This window comes from Conger conger, chromosome 8 (assembly GCF_963514075.1).
Source record: "Conger conger chromosome 8, fConCon1.1, whole genome shotgun sequence".
Taxonomy (NCBI): domain Eukaryota; kingdom Metazoa; phylum Chordata; class Actinopteri; order Anguilliformes; family Congridae; genus Conger; species Conger conger.
In genome coordinates, this window is record NC_083767.1 from 24,554,118 (window position 1) to 24,579,532 (window position 25,415).

A 25,415-nucleotide genomic window follows, 5' to 3' on the forward strand; every position below is an offset into this window, starting at 1 on the left:
TGTGAACAAGGAAGTCATGGCTCTCTGACCGTTTTCTCGAAGCCCATATAAGGCACGTTGCACTTGATAGAGGCATCTTCAGAATGGTGGCAGGTCTCAGAGGTGATGTTCTTGAAAGGACACTTCCACAAGGATTTCTCCTGCCCTGAACACAGGACTTCAGTTATGTGGATAGGACCCATTCCTGCAGACATCAAGACATGACCCAATCATAATCCCCACCACAGCACAGATAATACATGGAAATGATATGCAGTGATAAGCAACATTTCCACACACAGACAGAAACGGAAAGGACAAATATATCAAAGCAAAGATCTGATATCTTAACAAGTGATATTTTTTGCTTTTAGATATCTTAATGCATTTTAAAATCTGATTTGTGCCTTATTTAATAATCCATTAACGAAATCTACAGAGATTAAAATTTCTGCAATCAGACAAAAATGTACTTCAATGTTGCTGAATGAAACCCAGATGTCAGCACTGCTGGGCCGGAATCGGTGCAGGTCTGCCCCAGAGTCGCTTCCTATCAGGGAAGGATCTTTCCAAAAAAATGTTTCCCTAATGGCCATTGTTTTGGAGGGTGGATGGCAAGGGGTGAGGCATGTTGTTATTTAAGCATATTAGTGAATCAGATGCAATTAATGGTACTACCCAGAACAGAAACAGCACGCTTGAAAGAGTGCATTTAATTTAAAATACATTATCAATATTATAATGGATAGAACTTCAAAGAGAATAAAATGAAAATAAATTGGCTTGAGAGAAAGAAACAAGATCTTATTTGTTCATAAGATCTGAACAATATTCGAGACAGAGGAAAATTTGCTTCAGTGAATATCTAGCAGTTTAAATGGATGTTAAAATAGCTTTGGTATCTCTGGGTAAGAGCGTCTCTTGAATGGAAATAACGTAATGAATTTCGGTAGTAATAATAATTATAATAATAATTGCAGGACAAAATGTTATCTTCCATTAAAGTAAAATACATTTTGACAAAACATTAATTTAGCAGGTGCAGGAACCTATGAGCATGCGTTATGTGAGAAATGGTATGAGACCTGATTCTTGGAGAGTATGTGCAACATAAGTAAACCACTACTTAATTACGCAAATCAAGACCCAAATTAGAAATCCTTAATGCACACAGGTAACATTCATAACAGGCCACAAAATCCATCATAACCTAAATGAATACATAAGATAGGAGACCTACATGATATATGTAGATGGATAGATACTATAGATGCAGTCTGTGGAAGTGGGTCTTTAGTCTGCATCAGAATATAGACAATGATTATGCTATCATCACCACAGTGGGATGTTAATGTGACCACTGGAAGACAAGTGGTATTTTTACTTTGAAAAGCATCTGTTGGCAGGGGTTCGCTACTCACTGCATGTATATCAGCACAGAAATTGTTTTCTGAACACAAAAACTGAAAATTGAATCTCCTTAAAAAAAAAATGTATGACCCCCATCCTCCCTATGAACAGACAAATAAACATACGTATGTATAAATGGAAGCTGAAAACAGACCCGGTCTGTGCTGTTCTTTTCTGTTTTAGAATAGTCCCCTTGTTTGGTCTTCGGGCCAAGGAAGCTGGAATATGTCATTTCTGGTGATTAGCTAAGAGGTGGCTCCACTAGTGGATGAAACTGCAACATGGTTTTAAGCAAAATAGCTCATGTTCTCTAATTATGTCACTCAGAAAGGCCTGGTTCAAGCTATATTCAAGCTGAGGGTCCACTTAGTATTTGCCAGATGGAAGAAATTGTACAATTATATATTGCCAGAGCCATATGGAGCCAAAATACAAATTAGTGTGATGTCACAACAACAAAGTACTTACTTCCGGGTGGATAATGGCTCTGCTGCCTACTGTCATTGAGGAATTGGAATAGCAGGCAGTGTTTTCTGTGTCATTTAACCAAGGTATGAACAAGTAAAGTCAATGTTGGAATATAAAAATAATTTGTGAAAACTGAACATTCATTCATTCATTCATTATCCAGGTCGCCAGTCCATCTCAGGTCACACACACTATTCACTCACACAAAATCTCCAATCAGCCTAACCTGCATGTCTTTGGACTGTAGGAGGAAACCGGAGTACCCGGAGGAAACCCACGCAAACACGGGGAGAACATGCAAACTCCGCACAGAGAGGCCCTGGCCGACGGGGATTCGAACCCAGGACCTCCTTGCTGTGAGGCAGCAGTGCTACCCACTGGCACCATGCTGCCAAAACTGAACATAATTGTTTTATTGAAATGGTTTATATGATGTGGTCTAGTTAGCTAATGTAATGTTAGTGATAGCTGTCAGCACCTGTAAGTTATATGGTTAACTTGGCACTAGCTAGCCAGCCAATATAGCAACCCAACAAAAGTATTTTATTACTTACTCGAAAGAAAATGTCCTCCTCAAAACCTGTGTCATGTGTGGTTGGTTGCCAGCCTGACCCCAGTTTAGTAGATACGAGGCCGCCGTCTGTTAAGTCTCTGAATCCATAACATTAGGTTCTGTTGGGTCTATTTATACTTTAAAGCGGGCAATTGGAAAAAGCCCAATCCACTGTGGGCTTGATGACTTTTGGCATAACAGCCCCAAACACAACATGATTTCGGCATAATGTGAACTCACAGTGTTCCGAACACCAAGTTAGCTCACTATGTTCCAAACAGTACAACTTTCATGACGAATAAATCAAAAAATACTTCCAGATCAGCTTTGGTTTTTGTGTGGGTCTAATTCCTTTCGGTTTTCATAAAAATGAGTCACATAAGGCAATCCATTTTTGCATACAATGTTAAGGGTGATCCACTGTAACAGTATGGTGGGGAAGCTGTTATGAGAGACTACGAACCGCTCAGCCTACATAACGGAGTGAACAGGTGTTCAGACCGTGAGCTAACACAGGGACGTCGTGCAGTTATTTGTCGTTTAAAAAAAATATATTGGTCCAATTCACATCAATCAAAGTGTTTTAGTGTCTGGGATACTCAATAAGAAACCATAATCATAAACCTTCATAAAAACTACCATTGAATGGAAGTTAACTTCTGGTGGAAGCGGCCTCTTCCCCGTGTTCTTTTCAGAATATAACAGTTTAATGGTTCCGCCGATGAGTGGCCACCTGGAAGTATCTTAGGGACCTCTGTTTATACCCAGAAACTAGTGGTGTGCAGTGCAAAAAATGTTCTCTTTCGATTCAATCAGTCAAAAGAATGGCCTGTAGTGTAGTGGTTAAGGTCCATGGCTGGGACCCGCAAGATTGGCAGTTTGATCCCCAGTGTAGCCATAATAAGATCCACACAGCCTTTGGGCCCTTGAACAAGGCCCTTACCCCTGCATTGCTCCAGCGGAGGATTGGCTGCTTAGTCTAAGCAACTGTATGTCGCTCTGGATAAGAGTGTCTGCCAAATGCCAAAAATGTAATGTAATGCCAGAGGCCGTATATAGGACCCCGCCTACTGGTAAACAACGGCCAGTGATTCTTATTCAGAGCTCATTGAGTAGGCCAACGAACTGGCAGCAAGTAATGTGTTTGCATTTTGGGTTTATGTCCTGCAACATTGCGTCATGAAATGCTTTTGCACAATTATTATGTTTAAAAATATGGTTGGTTGGAGAGTAGATTCTCATTCATTGGTATGACGAAACTTGAAATCATTATAATGTGCTTAATCCCCACTTAATTTGGCCCTGAAAGCATGCAATACCCCTTTATTCAAAATAATGACCCCTTGATTTCATCCTTGGGTGGGAACCTCTTAATTATGACAATTAAGAAAGGAAACCCATAATGTTACAATTAACGTTTATTTCAGGTGCTGGAATTTTTCATTAAATGTATAAAAATGTCTTCCCTTAAACAGTATTAAAGTATGCATATTTTCCCTTAAGAGTAAGAGATAGCCAAAATATGATTTTAACTAGCTAATGTACGCTACAATTAGTTAGTTAAACAGCAATGACAATGCTTTACCCTGGCTTTATTGGCAGAATCAGTGTTAATTTTTGCCATTTGCCGAGTGGAAGGATATGAAGAACATAAAACATTTTATCCATTCATAGGAGTTTTTCCTCAGGAGAGTTCATGTTGCACTGCTATAGGCTCATTTGTGCATAAACTGCCACTTTTACGAGAACACAGACAGACCTTGGTTATCAAACCCAGACTTATTTTAGCAAGTTGGTAACCATTACATTATATTACATTACATTAATGGCATTTGGCAGACGCTCTTATCCAGAGCAACGTACAACAAAGTGCATTCCAATAACCAGGGATAAGTGCGCGGAAAGAACCTAGAGGGAAGTACAATTTCAACTCCAACCTGCACAACAAGGATAAGGACCAGGGCCTATTTCAATTATTAGGGCCCAAGCACCATAAGCACCAAGGACCGTATTGTTATTGGAAGGATTATTATTATTATAAGGGCCCAAGCACCGTAGGGTGCGAAGGACCCCATTGTTATTGGAAGGATTATTATTATTAGGGCCCAAGCACCGTAGGGTGCGAAGGACCCAATTGTTATTGGAAGGATTATTATTATTATTATTATTATTATTATTATTATTATTATTATTATTAGGGCCCAATCACCATAGGGTGCGAAGGACCCTATTGTTATTGGAAGGATTATTGTTATTAGGGCCCAAGCACCGTAGGGTGCGAAGGACCCGATTGTTATTGGAAGGATTATTATTATTATTAGGGCCCAAGCACCGTAGGGTGCGAAGGACCCTATTGTTATTGGAAGGATTATTATTAGGGCCCAAGCACCGTAGGGTGCGAAGGACCCTATTGTTATTGACAGGATTATTAGGGCCCAAGCACCGTAGGGTGCGAAGGACCCTATTGTTATTGGAAGGATTATTATGGCCCAAGCACCGTAGGGTGCGAAGGACCCTATTATTATTGGAAGGATTATTAGGGCCCAAGCACCGTAGGGTGCGAAGGACCCTATTGTTATTGGAAGGATTATTATTATTAGGGCCCAAGCACCGTAGGGTGCGAAGGACCCTATTGTTATTGGAAGGATTATTATTATTAGGGCCCAAGCACCGTAGGGTGTGAAGGACCCTATTGTTATTGGAAGGATTATTATTAGGGCCCAAGCACTGTAGGGTGCGAAGGACCCTATTGTTATTGGAAGGATTATTATTATTATTATTATTAGAGCCCAAGCACCGTAGAGTGCGAAGGACCCTATTGTTATTGGAAGGATTATTATTATTAGGGCCCAAGCACCGTAGGGTGCGAAGGACCCTATTGTTATTGTAAAGATTATTATTAGGGCCCAAGCACTGTAGGGTGCGAAGGACCCTATTGTTATTGGAAGGATTATTATTAGGGCCCAAGCACCGTAGGGTGCGAAGGACCCGATTGTTATTGGAAGGATTATTATTATTAGGGCCCAAGCACCGTAGGGTGCGAAGGACCCTATTGTTATTGTAAAGATTATTAGAGCCCAAGCACCGTAGGGTGCGAAGGACCCTATTGTTATTGGAAAGATTATTATTATTAGGGCCCAAGCACCGTAGGGTGCAAAGGACCCTATTGTTATTGGAGGAAGGATTATTATTATTATTATTATTAGGGCCCAAGCACCGTCGGGTGCGAAGGACCCTATTGTTATTGTAAAGATTATTAGGGCCCAAGCACCGTAGGGTGCGAAGGACCCTATTGTTATTGGAAGGATTATTATTAGGGCCCAAGCACCGTAGGGTGCGAAGGACCCTATTGTTATTAGAAGGATTATTATTACTATTATTATTATTAGGGCCCAAGCACCGTAGGGTGCGAAGGACCCTATTGTTATTGGAAGGATTATTAGGGCCCAAGCACCGTAGGGTGCGAAGGACCCTATTGTTATTGGAAGGATTATTATTATTATTATTATTATTATTATTATTATTATTAGGGCCCAAGCACCGTAGGGTGCGAAGGACCCTATTGTTATTGGAAGGATTATTATTATTATTATTATTATTATTAGGGCCCAAGAATGGTCTCAAGATAGTCATGATTCTAAATTGCCAGGATATTTTTGATATCTCAAACGGTATGGTCATGGCGAGGCGTACAATTTTTATGTCACGCCGCGCCAACAGGAAGTGGCCGTAATTTCATGGTCTACATCGTCTGATCTGGCTGATATTTTAGAAATACGTTTATTGTTGGAGTATAATCACATCCATATCCCAAGAACGGGTCAATGTTATAGCGCCACCATCTGGCAACAGGAAGTGAGGTCTTTATCATATTTGTATGCCTTCCTGCTAGGGCATTCATCACATTCACACGAAATGTGGTCAGCATGATCTTAAGATAGTCATGACCATAAGCTGTGAAGGGATTTTTGATATCTCAAACGGTATGGAAATGGCGAGTCGTACAGTACACATATTGCGTGCAAAAAAAATGACTTTTTTTTCGACATTGTCCGATCTGGCTGATATTTTATAAATATGTTCAATGTTGGAGTACAATATGAAATATATACATATCAATCGGGGCGTGGCTAGACAGCGCCCCCTATAATTATTATTCTCTTTTTTTTCAATGTATTTTGCATTTTTGAGGTGCTTGCCATGGATGAAAACTCACAGAATTTTGCACACACATGAGAAGTGTTGGCTGTCAGGATGTATCAGATGCTCAGACCTGGGCGTGGCCAAGGGACTCCACAGCGCCCCCTAATGCTTTGTCTTCTATTGTGGACAGGCACTTTGAGCTACCTTCACCTAATTTGGTATGCATGTGGGGCTCCTCTGGACAAACACATTTCTCATTCGCATCGAATCAAATATGTAAACAGGAAGTCAGCCATTTTGAATTTTGTGCATTTTACACGTACAACACTTTTAAGTACTCCTCCTAGGGGGTTCATTACATTCACACGAAATGTGGTCAAAGCGGTCTCAGGATAGTCATGATACTAATTCCAAAGGATATTTTTGATATCTCAAACGGTATGGTCATGGCGAGGCGTACAATTTTCATGTCATGCCGCGCCAACAGGAAGTTGCCATAAATTCATGGTCAACATTGTCTGATCTGGCTGATATTTTACAAATATGTTCACTGTTAGAGTGTAATCACATCCAAATACCAAGAAGAAATCAATGTTATAGCGCCACCATCTGGCAACGGACGTGAGGTTTTTATCATATTTGTATGCGTTCCTGCTAAGGTATTCATCACATTCACACCAAATGTAGTCATCATGATCTTAGAATAGTCCTGACCCTAAATGACGAAAGGATTTTTGATATCTCAAACGGTTTGGCAATGGCGAGGCGTATAATACACACGTTACGCCCAAAAACAGGAAGTGGGCTTAATTCCGTTCTACATCATCTGATCGGGCTGATATTTTACAAATATATTCACTTTTGGAGTGCAATCACATCCATATCCACATTCATCTGGGCGTGGCTACACAGCGCCCCCTATGGCTTTTTTCTAATATTGTGGACATATACTTTCACGTAAATGCACCACGTCTGGTAGGCATAAGGGTCTCCTCAAGACACACACATTTCTCATTTGCATCCCTTAACTTTTCCCAACAGGAAGTGAGCTATTTTGGATTTTGTGTGTTTTTAAGTGTTTTTTCACGTACCAAACTTTGAAATACTCTTCCTAGGGGGTTCATCACATTCACACAAAATGTGGTCAGCATGATATTATAGCCCTGACACACAACTATGAACTGATTTTTAATATCTTGGAATGGTATGGCTATGGTCAGCCTTAAAATTAACTTGTAATGCTGCCCAAATAGGAAAATTATATATTAAATAATTTCAAAAAGGTATTAAATTCTACATTGCCTGATTTTGAGGCTACATCTTTTCACATATGTTCATTGTTGGAGTGTCATCACATCCATTAAGCAATAATAGTTTACTATTTTCGCTGGAGACTCATTATCTCCAGTCTTAAAACTTCAACTCAAGTCGCAACTGACTCTCCCATTTCTAATACGCGACTGCCATCTAGTGGCAAAGGTTAGTATTCTTTCTAATTTTCGGTATGGTTTCTCTTTCTTGGATAAAGTGATTTCTCAACGACAAGTTTTGTTTCTTTTTGCGAGCCAGTAACCATAACGATGTATGAGTAACAGCGGCAGCCTACATGACAAAATGTACTGAAAACACCCAGCCCACAGCAACGTTTTTTCTCATCTATCTTAATTAACTCGATTGAATAACTAAAATAAAATACAGGCTTTTACTGGCAGGAAAGTATCATATATTTAAAGGATTAATACATATAATGCATATATTGCTTTGACGTTCAATGTTATTTGGATTTTTAAAAAACCGTATTGTAGCATTTTAAGGACTCAATACAAAACAGCTGTTCGGAAAGTTGGCTTGAAAACCAAGAAGCCTTATTAAGGAATTCGAGCCGTTTCTATTTGACTTCATTCGATTGAAGTGAATGCCGTAACCCAATTAAATGTAATTCGCGTCGGAATACACATAATAGCCTACACTGTCAACGTGAAATAAAAATATATAGAGGTTTAAATCGATCCTGTATTGGGACATTTGTTTTGATGGCTGGTGCAACGGGCATTTTCGGTACCGTTGACCATAATCGAATGCTAGCATTTATATCATTACACTGACCAAGTCCTGTTAAAAAGCACATTTTTGGTTCCTTTGTGGAAACAGTGAAGTTGTCTACACAATCTGTTCTACTCACAGACTAACTGCGTCGCTGTAACTTCCCCCCATTTCTGATACGGCGATTCAATTAATTGGCAGAAAGTGGTACTTTCATTTTTTTCTTCCTTCAAGTGATTTTTCAACGATAGGTTTTTGTTTTTTTCTAGCGAGCCAGTAGGCATAACGATGTATGATTTACAGCTGCAGCCTACGTGACAAAATGTATTGACAACACCCAGCCCGACGTTTCTTTGCATCTATTTTCATTACATGAATTGAATAACTAAAAGAAATATGAAAGACATTTAAAGACTTAAAGACAGGCTTTAACTGGCAGGAGGGTATCATATTTTTAAAAGATTAACACATGAAGTCAAAAAGAAACTTTAGCGTCTGAGGTGGCTCTGCTCGAACGCTGTGTTAACAAGAGACCGTTTTGTTCAACAAAGGTATCACATGCAGGTCGTTGCGAGATGACACGCACGGGCTAACAGCAGCCAGCCAGTCCACTGTCTGTGTGAGTCAAAAAACAGGTCAGCTACGTTGGTTTACATGAATAGAAAACTTTCAGTTAAATCGCCAGCTATGTTAGTTTATTAGGCTTGTCATTAAACACGAATTAAGAGAACATACAATTTCGCTAGGAATGGTAAATTAATATGAAAATACTGTATTGAGGGCAGAGAGTTGGCATCTCTTTTAGATTTGGCTGAACAAATGCGTTTCAGGCAGCATAATTACCAGTGAAATGGAAAAGAATGATGCTGGTTAACTAGACGTTTCGTGCAATATTATCCGACACTTCGTAGAGAAATTATTAAACCAAGATAAAAGGAGACATTTGGCCAATAGATGGCACCCGTGTATAAGCGGGCAGTATAGCGTAATGGTTAGGGCGGTGGATTAAGGCACGCAAATTCAGCCGTTCGATCCCCGCTGCAGCCACAATGAATTTGAATAGGTTCTTGAAGCCAATTGTTTTCATTTTGAGTGCATATTTATGGCCGAATGACTTCTCAAGCGTAAATTGTGCCTCCCCGTGTAAAAACTATGGAAATTAATTAATCTCTGCTCTCCATACAGGACTGTAGCATGTTATCACAATGTGCAAGCAAGAAGTAATTTTTGTTTCATTCTACATTGTCTGATGTGGTAAAAACTTCACACATGTTCATTTTTGGAGTGTAATCTCATCAATATCCCAAGACAGGCTCAATGGCATAGCGCCACCATCTGGCAACAGGAAGTGGCTTTAATTTTACTTGACATCTTCCAATTTGGCTGAAAATGTACAAATATGTTAATTATTGGAGTGTAATCAAATCCATAAACCATACACGGCTCAATATTATAGCGCCAGCATCTGGCAACAGGAAGTGGCTTTAATTTTACTCGACATCTTCCAATTTGGCTGAAAATGTACAAATATGTTCATTTTTGGAGTGAAATCAAATCCATAAACCATACACAGCTCAATATTATAGCGCCACCATCTGGCAATAGGAAGTGAGGCTTATATCATTGATGCATTCCAATAGCAGCAGCAACATCTTCATTGATCAAAGGGGAATTTTTGTGGACACTATTCGTTGTCCAGGAAGGTGATTATTTCCAAAGTGTGTACATATTGTGAAAAATGTCATTGGCACAACTGTGCCACCAAGGCGGTTGCGCCCATGGTGCTTGGGCCCGTTCATTGCTGCTTGCAGCTATATTTAGGGCCCAAGCACCGTAGGGTGCGAAGGACCCTATTGTTATTGGAAGGATTATTATTATTATTATTAGGGCCCAAGCACCGTAGGGTGCGAAGGACCCTATTGTTATTGTAAAGATTATTATTATTATTATTATTAGGGCCCAAGCACCGTACGGTGCGAAGGACCCTATTGTTATTGGAAGGATTATTATTATTATTATTATTATTATTATTATTAGGGCCCAAGCACCGTAGGGTGCGAAGGACCCTATTGTTATTGGAAGGATTATTATTATTATTATATTTATTATTATTATTATTATTAGGGCCCAAGCACCGAAGGGTGCGAAGGACCCTATTGTTATTGGAAGGATTATTATTATTATTAGGGCCCAAGCACCGTAGGGTGCGAAGGACCCTATTGTTATTGGAAGGATTATTATTATTATTATTATTATTATTATTATTATTATTATTAGGGCCCAAGCACCGTAGGGTGCGAAGGACCCTATTGTTATTGTAAAGATTATTATTATTATTATTATTATTATTATTATTCTTTCTCTTCCGTCAAATGGGCATTTTTGAGGGCCTTGCCCTAGCTAAAAAGTCTTGAAATTTTGCAGACACATCAGAAGTGGTGGCCGTCAGGATCTATCAGATGCTCAGACCTGGGTGTGGCCGAGGGACTCCACAGCGCCCCCTATTGCGCTGACCCCCTCCCCCCCCCTGCATTGTTGTCTATTGTGGGCAGGCACTTTGAGCTACATGAACCTAATTTGGTATGCATGTGTGGCTCCTCAATGGAAACACATTTCTCATTCGCATTGATGCAAATATGCGAACAGGAAGTCAGCCATTTTGAATTTTGTGCGTTTTCACATGTACTACACTTTTAAGTACTCCTCCTAGGCGGTTCATCGCATTCACACCAAATATGGTACGAATGGTCTCAAGATAGTCATGATTCTAAATTGCCAGGATATTTTTGATATCTCAAACGGTATGGTCATGGCGAGGCGTACAATTTTTATGTCACGCCGCGCCAAAAGGAAGTGGTCATAATTTTGTGGTTTACATCGTCTGATCTGGCTGATATTTTACAAATATGTTCATTGTGTGAGTATACTCACATCCACCTCCCAAGAAGAAGTCAAAGTTATAGCGCCACCATCTGGCAACAGGAAGTGAGGTTTTTATCATATTTGTATGCGTTCCTGCTAGGGTATTCATCACATTCACACCAAATGTAGTCAGCATGATCTTAGGATAGTCCTGACACTTAAAGCCAAACGGATTTTTGATATCTCAAACGGTTTGGCAATGGCGAGGCGTACAATACACACGTTACGAGCGAAAACAGGAAGTGGGCTTAATTCCGTTCTACATCGTCTGATTGGGCTGATATTTTACAGATATATTCACTGTTGGAGTGCAATCACATCCATATCCACATACATCTGGGCGTGGCTACGCAGCGCCCCCTATGGTTCTTTTCTAATATTGTGGACATATACTTTCACGTAAATTCACCGAATATGGTATGCATATGGGTCTCCTCAAGACACACACATTTCTCATTTGCATCCCTTAACTTTTCCAAACAGGAAGTGAGCTATTCTGGATTTTGTGTGTTTTTAAGTGTTTTTACACGTACCAAACTCTGAAATACTCCTCCTAGGGGGTTCATCACATTCACACGAAATGTGGTGAGAATGGTCTCAGGATAATCCTGATGCAAAATTGAAAGGATATTTCTGATATGTCAAACGGTACGGCTATGGCGAGGCGTACAATTTGAGGTCTCGCCGCGGCAACAGGAAGTGGTCGTAATTTCATTCTAGATGGTCTGATCTGGTTGATATTACACAGATATGTTCGAGTGTATAGTGGATATGTGGGAGTGTAATCACATCCATATCCCAAAAATGACTCAATGTTATGGCGCCACCATCTGGCAACAGGAAGTGGCCTTCATTTTACTCGACATCTTCCGATGTGGCCGAAAATTTAGAAATATGTATATTGTTGGAGTGTAATTAAATCCATATTCCAAAAATGACTCAATGTTATAGCGCCACCATATGGAAACTATAACATTGAATTGATCTTAATTTCACTCAACATCTTCCGATGTGGCTTAGTATTTAGAAATAGGTTTATTATTGCAGTGTAATCAAATTCAAAAACCATACACGGCTCAATATTATAGCGCCACCATCTGGCAACAGGAAGTGAGGCTTATATCATTGATGCGTTCCAATAGCAGCACCAACATCTTCATTGATCAAAGGGGAATTCCTGTGCACACGATACGTTGTCCAGGAAGGTGATTATTTCCAAAGTGTGTACAGATTGTGAAACATGTCATTGGCACAACTATGCCACCAAGGCGGTTGCGCCCATGGTGCTTGGGCCCGTTCATTGCTGCTTGCAGCTATATTTATTATTATTATTCTTTTTCTTCAGGCAAATGGGCTTTTTTGAGGGCCTTGCCATCGGTAAAAAGTCTTGACATTTTGCACACACATCAGAAGTGGTTGCTGTCAGGAGCTCTCAGATGCTCAGACCTGGGCGTGGCTGAGGGACTCCACAGCGCCCCCTATTGCATTGTCTTCTATTGTGGGCAGGCACTTTGAGCTACCTGCACCTAATTTGGTGGCCAAATAGCGCTCCTCGGTCCAAACACATTTCTCATTTGGATCTAATCAAATATCCAAACAGGAAGTCAGCCATTTTGGATTTTCTGAGTTTTACCCGTACTACACTTTTAAGTACTCCTCCTAGGGGGTTCATCGCATTCACACCACCTGTGGTCAGAATGGTCTCAGGATAGTCTTGATGCTAAATTGCCAGGATATTTTTGATAGCTCAAACGGGACGGTCATGGGGAGGAGTACAATTTTTATGTCACGCCGCGCCAACAGGAAGTGGCCATAATTTCATGGTCTACATTGTCTGATCTGGCTGATATTTTAGAAATTTGTTTATTGTTGGAGTGTAATCACATCCATATCCCAAGAACGGGTCAATGTTATAGCGCCACCATCTGGCAATAGGAAGTGAGGTCTTTAACATATTTGTATGCATTCCTGCTAGGGCATTCAGCACATTCACACCAAATGCGGTCAGCATGATCTTAAGATAGTCCTTACGCTAATTTGTAAAGGGATTTTTGATATCTCAAACGGTATGGAAATGGCGAGTCGTACAGTACACATATTGCGTGCAAAAAAATGACTTTTTTTTTGACATCGTCCGATCTGGCTGATATTTTACAAATATGTTCACTGTAGCAGTACAATATCAGATATATACATATCAATCGGGGCGTGGCTTGACAGCGCCCCCTATAATTATTATTCTCTTTTTTTTCAATGTATTTTGCATTTTTGAGGTGCTTGCCATGGATGGAAACTCACAGAATTTTGCACACACATGAGAAGTGTTGGCTGTCAAGATGTATCAGATGCTCAGACCTGGGCGTGGCCAAGGGACTCCACAGCGCCCCCTAATGCTTTGTCTTCTATTGTGGACAGGCACTTTGAGCTACCTCCACCTAATTTGGTATGCATGTGGGGCTCCTCTGGACAAACACATTTCTCATTCGCATCGAATCAAATATGTAAACAGGAAGTCAGCCATTTTGAATTTTGTGCATTTTACACGTACTACACTTTTAAGTACTCCTCCTAGGGGGTTCATTGCATTCACACGAAATGTGGTCAAAGTGGTCTCAGGATAGTCATGATACTAATTCCAAAGGATATTTTTGATATCTCAAACGGTATGGTCATGGCGAGGCGTACAATTTTCATGTCACGCCGCGCCAACAGGAAGTTGCCATAAATTCATGGTCTACATTGTCTGATCTGGCTGATATTTTACAAATATGTTCACTGTTAGAGTGTAATCACATCCAAATACCAAGAAGAAATCAATGTTATAGCGCCACCATCTGGCAACGGACGTGAAGTTTTTATCATGTTTGTATGCGTTCCTGCTAAGGTATTCATCACATTCACACCAAATGTAGTCATCATGATCTTAGAATAGTCCTGACCCTAAATGACGAAAGGATTTTTGATATCTCAAACGGTTTGGCAATGGCGAGGCGTATAATACACACGTTACGCCCAAAAACAGGAAGTGGGCTTAATTCCGTTCTACATCATCTGATCGGGCTGATATTTTACAAATATATTCACTTTTGGAGTGCAATCACATCCATATCCACATTCATCTGGGCGTGGCTACACAGCGCCCCCTATGGCTTTTTTCTAATATTGTGGACATATACTTTCACGTAAATGCACCACGTCTGGTAGGCATAAGGGTCTCCTCAAGACACACACATTTCTCATTTGCATCCCTTAACTTTTCCCAACAGGAAGTGAGCTATTTCGGATTTTGTGTGTTTTTAAGTGTTTTTTCACGTACCAAACTTTGAAATACTCTTCCTAGGGGGTTCATCACATTCACACAAAATGTGGTCAGCATGATATTATAGCCCTGACACACAACTATGGACTGATTTTTAATATCTTGGAATGGTATGGCTATGGTCAGCCTTAAAATTAACTTGTAATGCTGCCCAAACAGTTCATGTTTTAATACAATTATGTATTAAATAATTTCAAAAAGGTATTAAATTCTACATTGCCTGATTTTGAGGCTACAACTTTTCACATATGTTCATTGTTGGAGTGTCATCACATCCATTAAGCAATAATAGTTCACTATTTTCGCTGGAGACTCATTATATCCAGTCTTAAAACTTCAACGCAAGTCGCAACTGACTCTCCCATTTCTAATACGCGACTGCCAACTAGTGGCAAAGGTTAGTATTCTTTCTAATTTTCTTGGATAAAGTGATTTCTCAATGACAAGTTTTGTGTCTTTTTGCGAGCCAGTAACCATAACGATGTATGAGTAACAGCGGCAGCCTACGTGAGAAAATGTACTGACAACACCCAGCCCATAGCAACGTTTTTTTCATCTACCTTAATTATATGGATTGAATAACTAAAATAAAAGACAGGCTTTTACTGGCAGGAAAGTATCATATATTTAAAAGATTAACACATATAATGCAGATCTTGCATTGAAGTTCAATGTTATTACTACGTAAAAAAAAAACGTAGTGTAGCATTTTAAGGACTCAACACAAAACAGCTGTTCGGAAAGTTGGGTTGAAAACCAAGAAGCCTTATTAAGGAATTCGAGCCGTTTCTATTTGACTTCATTCGATTGAAGTGAATGCCGTAACCCAATTAAATGTAATTCGCGTCGCAATACACACAATCGCCTACACTGTCAACGTGAAATAAAAATATATAGAGGTTTAAATCGATCCTATATTGGGACATTTGTTATGATGGCTGGTGCAACGGGCATTTTCGGTACCGTTGACCATAAGCGAATGCTAGCAATTATATCATTACACTGACCAAGTCCTGTTAAAAAGCACATTTTTGGTTCCTTTGTGGAAACAGTGAAGTTGTCTACATAATCTATTCTACTCACAGACTAACTGCGTCGCTGTAACTTCCCCCCATTTCTGATACGGGGATTCCATTTATTGGCAGAAATTGGTACTTTTATTTTTTTCTTCCTTCAAGTGATTTTTCAACGATAGGTTTTTGTTTTTTTCTAGCGAGCCAGTAGGCATAACGATGTATGATTTACAGCTGCAGCCTACGTGACAAAATGTATTGACAACACCCAGCCCGACGTTTCTTTGCATCTATTTTCATTATATGAATTGAATATCTAAAATAAATATTAAAGACATTTAAAGACTTAAAGACAGGCTTTAACTGGCAGGAGAGTATCATATATTTAAAAGATTTACACATATAATGCATATCTTGCATTGACGTTAAATGGTATTTTGTTAAAAAAAAACGTATTGTAGCATTTTCAGGACTCAATACAAAACTGCTGTTCGGAAAGTTAGCTTGAAAACCAAGAAGCCTTATTTAGGAATTCGCGCCGTTTCTATTTGACTTCATTCGATTGAAGTGAATGCCGTAACCCAATTAAATGGAATTCGCGTCGGAATACACATAATAGCCTACATTGTCAACGTGAAATAAAAATATATAGAGGTTTAAATCGATCCTATATTGGGACTTTTGTTATCATGGCTGGTGCAACGGGCATTTTCGGTACCATTGACCATAATCGAATGCTAGCATTTATATCATTAAACTGACCAAGTGGCGGCACGAATGGTGCAGTGGGTAGCACTGCCGCCTCACAGCAAGGAGGTCCTGGGTTCGAATCCCCGTCGGCCGGGGCCTCTCTGTGCGGAGTTTGCATGTTCTCCCCGTGTCTGCGTGGGTTTCCTCCGGGTACTCCGGTTACCTCCCACAGTCCAAAGACATGCATGTTAGGCTGATTGGAGAGTCTAAATTGCCCGTAGGTATGAGTGTGTGAGTGAATGGTGTGTGTGCCCTGTGATGGACTGGCGACCCGTCCAGGGTGTATTCCTGCCTTTCGCCCAATGTATGCTGGGATAGGCTCCAGCCCCCCTGCGACCCTGTTCAGGATAAGCGGGTTCAGATAATGGATGGATGGATGGAAACTGACCAAGTCCTGTTAAAAAGCACATTTTAGACTCCTTTGTGGAAACAGTGAAGTTGTCTACACAATATATTCTACTCACAGACTAACTGCGTCGCTGTAACTTCCCCCCATTTCTGAAACGGGGATTCCATTTATTGGCAAAAAGTGGTACTTTGATTTTTGTCTTCCTTCTAGTGATTTTTCAACGATAGGTTTTCGTTTTTTATATCGAGCCAGTAGGCATAACGAAGTATGATTTACAGCTGCAGCCTACGTGACAAAATGTATTGACAACACCCAGCCCGACGTTTCTTTGCATCTATTTTCATTATTTTAATTGAATATCTAAAATAAATATTAAAGACATTTAATGACTGTCTTTAACTGGCAGGAGAGTGTCATATATTTAAAAGAGTAACACATGAAGTCAAAAAGAAACGGTAGCGTTTGAGGTGGCTCTGCTCGAACGCTGTGTTAACAAGAGACCGTTATGTTCAACAAAGTTATCGCATGCAGGTCGTTGCGAGATGACGCGCATTGGCTAACAGCAGCCAGCCTGTCCACTGTCTGTGTGAGTCAAAAAACAGGTCAGCTACGTTTGTTTACATGAATAGAAAACTTTCAGTTAAATCGCCAGATATGTTAGTTTATTTTGCTTGTCATTAAACAAGAATTAAGAGAACATACAATGTCGCTAGGAATTTTTCACTTAATATGAAAATACCGGATTGAGGGCAGAGACTTGGCATCTCTTTTAGATTTGGCTGAACAAATGCGTTTCAGGCAGCATAATTACCGGTGAAATGGAAAAGAATGATGCTGGCTAACTAGACGTTTAATGCAATATTATCCGACACTTAGGAGAGAAATTATTTAACCAAGATAAAAAGAAACATACAACTTTTGGCCAATAGATGGCCTACGTGTATAAGAGGGCAGTATAGTTTAATAGTTCAGGCAGTGGATTAAACACAATAAAGCACAATAAAGTTGAATAGTTTCTTTAAGCCAATGGTTTTATTTTGAGTGCATATTTATAACCAAATGACTTCTCAAGCATAAATTGTGCCTCCCGCTGTAAAATCTATGGAAATTAATTCATCTCTGCTCTCCAGACAGGACTGTAGCACGTTATCACAATGTGCAAGCAAGAAGTTGTTTTTATTTCATTCTACATTGTCTGATGAGGCTGAAACTTCACACATGTTCATTTTTGGAGTGTAATCTCATCCATATACCAATAAAGGCTCAATGGCATAGCGCCACCATCTGGCAACAGGAAGTGGCCTTAATTTCACTGGACAACTTCCGATGTGGCTGAAAATATAGAAATATTTTTATTATTGGAGTGTAATTAAATCCATATACCAAAAATTGCTCAATGTTATAGTGCTACCATCTGGCAACAGGAAGTGACTTTAAATTTACTCGACATCTTCCAATTTGGCTGAAAATGTACAAATATGTTAATTATTGGAGTGTAATCAAATCCATGAACCATACACGGCTCAATATTACAGCGCCACCAACTGGGAATTGGAAGTGAGGCTTATATCATTGATGCATTCCAATAGCAGCAGCAACATCTTCATTGATCAAAGGGGAATTCCTGTGCACACTATACGTTGTCCAGGAAGCTGATTATTTCCAAAGTGTGTACATATTGTGAAACATGTCATTGGCACAACTATGCCACCAAGGCGGTTGCGCCCATGGTGCTTGGGCCCGTTCATTGCTGCTTGCAGCTATATTTAGGGCCCAAGCACCGTAGGGTGCGAAGGACCCTATTGTTATTGGAAGGATTATTATTATTATTATTATTATTATTATTATTATTATTAGGGCCCAAGCACCGTAGGGTGCGAAGGACCCTATTGTTATTGGAAGGATTATTATTATTATTATTATTAGGGCCCAAGCACCGTAGGGTGCGAAGGACCCTATTGTTATTGGAAGGATTATTATTATTATTATTATTATTATTATTATTATTATTATTATTCTTTTTCATCAGGCAAATGGGCTTTTTTGAGGGCCTTGCCATGCGTAAAAAGTCTTGACATTTTGCACACACATCAGAAGTGGTTGCTGTCAGGAGCTCTCAGATGCTCAGACCTGGGCGTGGCCGAGGGACTCCACAGCGCCCCCTATCGCATTGTCTTCTATTGTGGGCAGGCACTTTGAGCTACCTGCACCTAATTTGGTGGCCAAATAGCGCTCCTCGGTCCAAACACATTTCTCATTCGGATCTAATCAAATATCCAAACAGGAAGTCAGCCATTTTGGATTTTCTGAGTTTTACACGTACTACACTTTTAAGTACTCCTCCTAGGGGGTTCATCGCATTCACACCAACTGTGGTCAGAATGGTCTCAGGATAGTCATGATGCTAAATTGCCAGGATATTTTTGATAGCTCAAACGGGACAGTCACGGGGAGGATTACAATTTTTATGTCACGCCACGCCAACAGGAAGTGGCCATAATTTCATGGTCTACATTGTCTGATCTGGCTGATATTTTAGAAATTTGTTTATTGTTGGAGTGTAATCACATCCATATCCCAAGAACAGGTCAGTGTTATAGCGCCACCATCTGGCAATAGGAAGTGAGGTCTTTAACATATTTGTATGCCTTCCTGCTAGGGCATTCAGCACATTCACACCAAATGCGGTCAGCATGATCGTAAGATAGTCCTTACGCTGAGTTGTGAAGGGATTTTTGATATCTCAAACGGTATGGAAATGGCGAGTCGTACAGTACACATATTGCGTGCAAAAAAATGACTTTTTTTTCGACATCGTCCGATCTGGCTGATATTTTACAAATATGTTCATTGTAGCAGTACAATATCAGATATATACATATCAATCGGGGCGTGGCTAGACAGCGCCCCCTATAATTATTATTCTCTTTTTTTTCAATGTATTTTGCATTTTTGAGGTGCTTGCCATGGATGGAAACTCACAGAATTTTGCACACACATGAGAAGTGTTGGCTTTCAGGATGTACCAGATGCTCAGACCTGGGCGTGGCCAAGGGACTCCACAGCGCCCCCTAATGCTTTGCCTTCTATTGTGGACAGGCACTTTGAGCTACCTTCACCTAATTTAGTATGCATGTGGGACTCCTCTGGACAAACACATTTCTCATTCACATCGAATCAAATATGTAAACAGGAAGTCAGCCATTTTGAATTTTGTGCATTTTACACGTACTACACTTTTAAGTACTCCTCCTAGGGGGTTCATTGCATTCACACGAAATGTGGTCAAATTGGTCTCAGGATAGTCATGATACTAATTCCAAAGGATATTTTTGATATCTCAAACGGTATGGTCATGGCGAGGCGTACAATTTTCATGTCACGCCGCGCCAACAGGAAGTTGCCATAAATTCATGGTCTACATTGTCTGATCTGGCTGATATTTTACAAATATGTTCACTGTTAGAGTGTAATCACATCCAAATACCAAGAAGAAATCAATGTTATAGCGCCACCATCTGGCAACGGACGTGAGGTTTTTATCATGTTTGTATGCGTTCCTGCTAAGGTATTCATCACATTCACACCAAATGTAGAGATCATGATCGTAGAATAGTCCTGACCCTAAATGACGAAAGGATTTTTGATATCTCAAACGGTTTGGCAATGGCGAGGCGTATAATACACACGTTACGCCCAAAAACAGGAAGTGGGCTTAATTCCGTTCTACATCATCTGATCGGGCTGATATTTTACAAATATATTCACTTTTGGAGTGCAATCACATCCATATCCACATTCATCTGGGCGTGGCTACACAGCGCCCCCTATGGCTTTTTTCTAATATTGTGGACATATACTTTCACGTAAATGCACCACGTCTGGAAGGCATAAGGGTCTCCTCAAGACACACACATTTCTCATTTGCATCCCTTAACTTTTCCCAACAGGAAGTGAGCTATTTTGGATTTTGTGTGTTTTTAAGTGTTTTTTCACGTACCAAACTTTGAAATACTCTTCCTAGGGGGTTCATCACATTCACACAAAATGTGGTCAGCATGATATTATAGCCCTGACACACAACTATGAACTGATTTTTAATATCTTGGAATGGTATGGCTATGGTCAGCCTTAAAATTAACTTGTAATGCTGCCCAAACAGTTCATGTTTTAATACAATTATGTATTAAATAATTTCAAAAAGGTATTAAATTCTACATTGCCTGATTTTGAGGCTACAACTTTTCATATATGTTCATTGTTGGAGTGTCATCACATCCATTAAGCAATAATAGTTCACTATTTTCGCTGGAGACTCATTATATCCAGTCTTAAAACTTCAAGGCAAGTCGCAAATGACTCTCCCATTTCTAATACGCGACTGCCATCTACTGGCAAAACTTGGTATTGTTTCTCAAGTGATTTCTCAAATACAAGTTTTGTTTCTTTTTGCGAGCCAGTAACCATAACGATGTATGAGTAACAGCGGCAGCCTACGTGACAAAATGTACTGACAACACCCAGCCCACAGCAACGTTTTTTCTCATCCACCTTAATTTTATGGATTGAATAACTAAAATAAAAGACAGGCTTTTACTGGCAGGAAAGTATCATATATTTCAAAGATTAACACATATAATGCATATCTTGCAATGACGTTCAATGTTATTTGGTTCATAAAAAACCGTGTTGTAGCATTTTAAGGACTCAATACAAAACAGCTGTTCGGAAAGTTAGCTTGAAAACCAAGAAGCCTTATTAAGGATTTCGAGCCGTTTCTATTTGACTTCATTCGATTGAAGTGAATGCCGTAACCCAATTAAATGTAATTCGCGTCGGAATACACATAATAGCCTACACTGTCAACGTGAAATAAAAATATATAGAGGTTTAAATCGATCCTATATTGGGACATTTGTTATGATGGCTGGTGCAACGGGCATTTTCGGTACCGTTGACCATAATCGAATGCTAGCATTTATATCATTACACTGACCAAGTCCTGTTAAAAAGCACATTTTTGGTTCCTTTGTGGAAACAGTGAAGTTGTCTACACAATCTATTCTACTCACAGACTAACTGCGTCGCTGTAACTTCCCCCCATTTCTGATACGGGGATTCCATTTATTGGCAGAAAGTGGAACTTTTATATTTTTCTTCCTTCAACTGATTTTTCAACGATAGGTTTTTTTTTTTTTTCTAGCGAGCCAGTAGGCATAACGATGTATGATTTACAGCTGCAGCCTACGTCACAAAATGTATTGACAACACCCAGCCCGACGTTTCTTTGCATCTATTTTCATTATATGAATAGAATATCTGAAATAAATATTAAAGACATTTAATGACTGTCTTTAACTGGCAGGAGAGTACCATATATTTAAAAGAGTCAAAAGTCAAAAAGATACGTTAACGTTTGAGATGGCTCTGGTCGAACTCTGTGTTAACATGAGACCGTTATGTTCAACAAAGGTATGGCATGCAGGTCGTTGCGAGATGACGCGCATTGGCTAACAGCAGCCAGCCTGTCCACTGTCTGTGTGAGTCAAAAAACAGGTCAGCTACGTTTATTTACATGAATAGAAAACTTTCAGTTAAATCGCCAGATAATTTTAGTTTATTTTGCTTGTCATTAAACACGAATTAAGAGAACATACAATTTCGCTAGGAATTTTTGACTTAATATGAAAGTACCGGATTGAGGGCAGAGACTTGGCACCTCCTTTAGATTTGGCTGAACAAATGCGTTTCAGGCAGCATAATTACCGGTGAAATGGAAAAGAATGATGCTGGCTAACTCGACGTTTAATGCAATATTATCCGATACTTCGGAGAGAAATTATTTAACCAGGATAAAAGGAAACATACAACTTTTGGCCAATAGATGGCGTACGTGTATAAGAGGGCAGTATAGCTTAATGGTTCAGACAGTGGATTAAGACATGCAAGGTCCGCGGTTCCATCCCCGGTGCGGCTAAAATAAAGTTGAATAGTTTCTTTACGCCAATGGTTTTATTTTGAGTGCATATTTATAACCGAATGACTTCTCAAGCGTAAATTTTGCCTCCCGCTGTAAAATCTATGGAAATTAATTCATCTGTGCTCTCCATACAGGACTGGAGCATATTATTACAATGTGCAAGCAAGAAGTAATTTTTGTTTCATTCTACATTGTCTGATGTGGCAGAAACTTCACACATGTTCATTTTTGGAGTGTAATCTCATCCATATACCAAGAAAGGCTCAATGGCATAGCGCCACCATCTGGCAAAAGGAAGTGGCTTTAATTTTACTTGACATCTTCCAATTTGGCTGAAAATGTACAAATATGTTAATAATTGGAGTGTAATCAAATCCATAAACCATACACAGCTCAATATTATAGCGCCACCATCTGGCAACAGGAAGTGAGGCTTATATCATTAATGCATTCCAATAGCAGCAGCAACATATTCATTGATCAAAGGGGAATTCCTGTGCACACTATTCGTTGTGCAGGAAGGTGATTATTTCCAAAGTGTGAACATATTGTGAAACATGTCATTGGCACAACTGTGCCACCAAGGCGGTTGCGCCCATGGTGCTTGGGCCCGTTCATTGCTGCTTGCAGCTATATTTAGGGCCCAAGCACCGTAGGGTGCGAAGGACCCTATTGTTATTGGAAGGATTATTATTATTATTATTATTATTATTATTATTATTATTATTATTATTATTATTATTCTTTTTTTTTCAATGTTTTGTGCATTTTTGAGGTGCTTGCCATGGATGAAAACTCACAGAATTTTGCACACACATCAGAAGTGGTGGCTGTCAGGTTGTCTCAGATGCTCAGACCTGGTCGTAGCTGAGGGACTCCACAGCGCCCCCTATCGCATTGTCATCTATTGTGGGCAGGCACTTTGAGCTACCTTCACAAAATTTAGTACGCATATAGCACTTCTCGGTCCAAACACATTTCTCATTCACATCTAATCAAATATACAAACAGGAAGTCAGCCATTTTGGATTTTGTGCGTTTTACACGTACTGCACTTTTAAGTACTCCTCCTAGGGGGTTCATCACATTCACACCACCTGTGGTCAGAATGGTCTCAGGATGTTCATGATGCTAAATTGCCAGGATATTTTTGATAGCTCAAACGTGACGGTCCTAGGGAGGCGTAGAATTTTTATGTCACGCCACGCCAACAGGAAGTGGCCGTAATTTCATGGTTTCCATCGTCTGATCTGGCTGATATTTTAGAAATACGTTTATTGTTGGAGGATAATCACATCCATATCCCAAGAACGGGTCAATGTTATAGCGCCACCATCTGGCAACAGGAAGTGAAGTCTTTATCATATTTGTATGCCTTCCTGCTAGGGCATTCATCACATTCACACAAAATGTGGTCCGCATGATCTTAGGATAGTCATGACCAAAAACTCTGAAGGGATTTTTGATATCTCAAACGGTATGGAAATGGCGAGTCGTACAGTACACATATTGCGTGCAAAAAAATGACTTTTTTTTTGACATCGTCCGATCTGGCTGATATTTTACAAATATGTTCACTGTTGGAGTACAATATGAAATATATACATATCAATCGGGGCGTGGCTAGACAGCGCCCCCTATAATTATTTATCTTTTTTTTTCAATGTATTTTGCATTTTTGAGGTGCTTGCCATGGATGAAAACTCACAGAATTTTGCCCACACATGAGAAGTGTTGGCTGTCAGCATGTATCAGATGCTCAGACCTGGGCGTGGCCGAGGGACTCCACAGCGCCCCCTAATGCTTTGTCTTCTATTGTGGACAGGCACTTTGAGCTACCTGCACCTAATTTGGTATGCATGTGGGGCTCCTCTGGACAAACACATTTCTCATTCGCATCGAATAAAATATGTGAACAGGAAGTCAGCCATTTTGAATTTTGTGCATTTTACACGTACTACACTTTTAAGTACTCCTCCTAGGGGGTTCATTGCATTCACACGAAATGTGGTCAAAGTGGTCTCAGGATAGTCATGATACTAATTCCAAAGGATATTTTTGATATCTCAAACGGTATGGTCATGGCAAGGCGTACAATTTTCATGTCATGCCGCGCCAACAGGAAGTAGCCATAAATTCATGGTCTACATTGTCTGATCTGGCTGATATTTTACAAATATGTTCACTGTTAGAGTGTAATCACATCCATATACCAAGAAGAAATCAATGTTATAGCGCCACCATCTGGCAACGGAAGTGAGGTTTTTATCATGTTTGTATGCGTTCCTGCTAGAGCATTCATCACATTCACACCAAATGTAGTCATCATGATCTGAGAATAGTCCTGACCCTAAATGACGAAAGGATTTTTGATATCTCAAACGGTTTGGCAATGGCGAGGCGTATAATACACACGTTACGCCCAAAAACAGGAAGTGGGCTTAATTCCGTTCTACATCATCTGATCGGGCTGATATTTTACAAAT

The 25,415-nt window shown here is 39.8% G+C and overlaps 1 protein-coding gene across 6 annotated transcripts in view; it reads right to left on the reverse strand.

Moving 5' to 3' along the window:
* Positions 1–25,415, reverse strand: part of LOC133135751 (lysyl oxidase homolog 3B-like) — a 395,104-nt gene that overhangs the window by 192,878 nt on the left and 176,811 nt on the right. For 5 of the 6 annotated variants that reach the window (XR_009709433.1, XM_061253004.1, XM_061253006.1 and 2 more), the window contains one exon: positions 30–184. The exons of the other annotated variant lie outside the window; for it this stretch is intronic. Coding sequence is in view for 4 of the 5 variants with exons in the window: in XM_061253004.1 (XP_061108988.1) it covers positions 30–184 (155 nt within the window). In the remaining variant the exon portion in view is untranslated. The remainder of the gene's footprint in view (positions 1–29; positions 185–25,415) is intronic. 6 annotated transcript variants of the gene reach the window in all.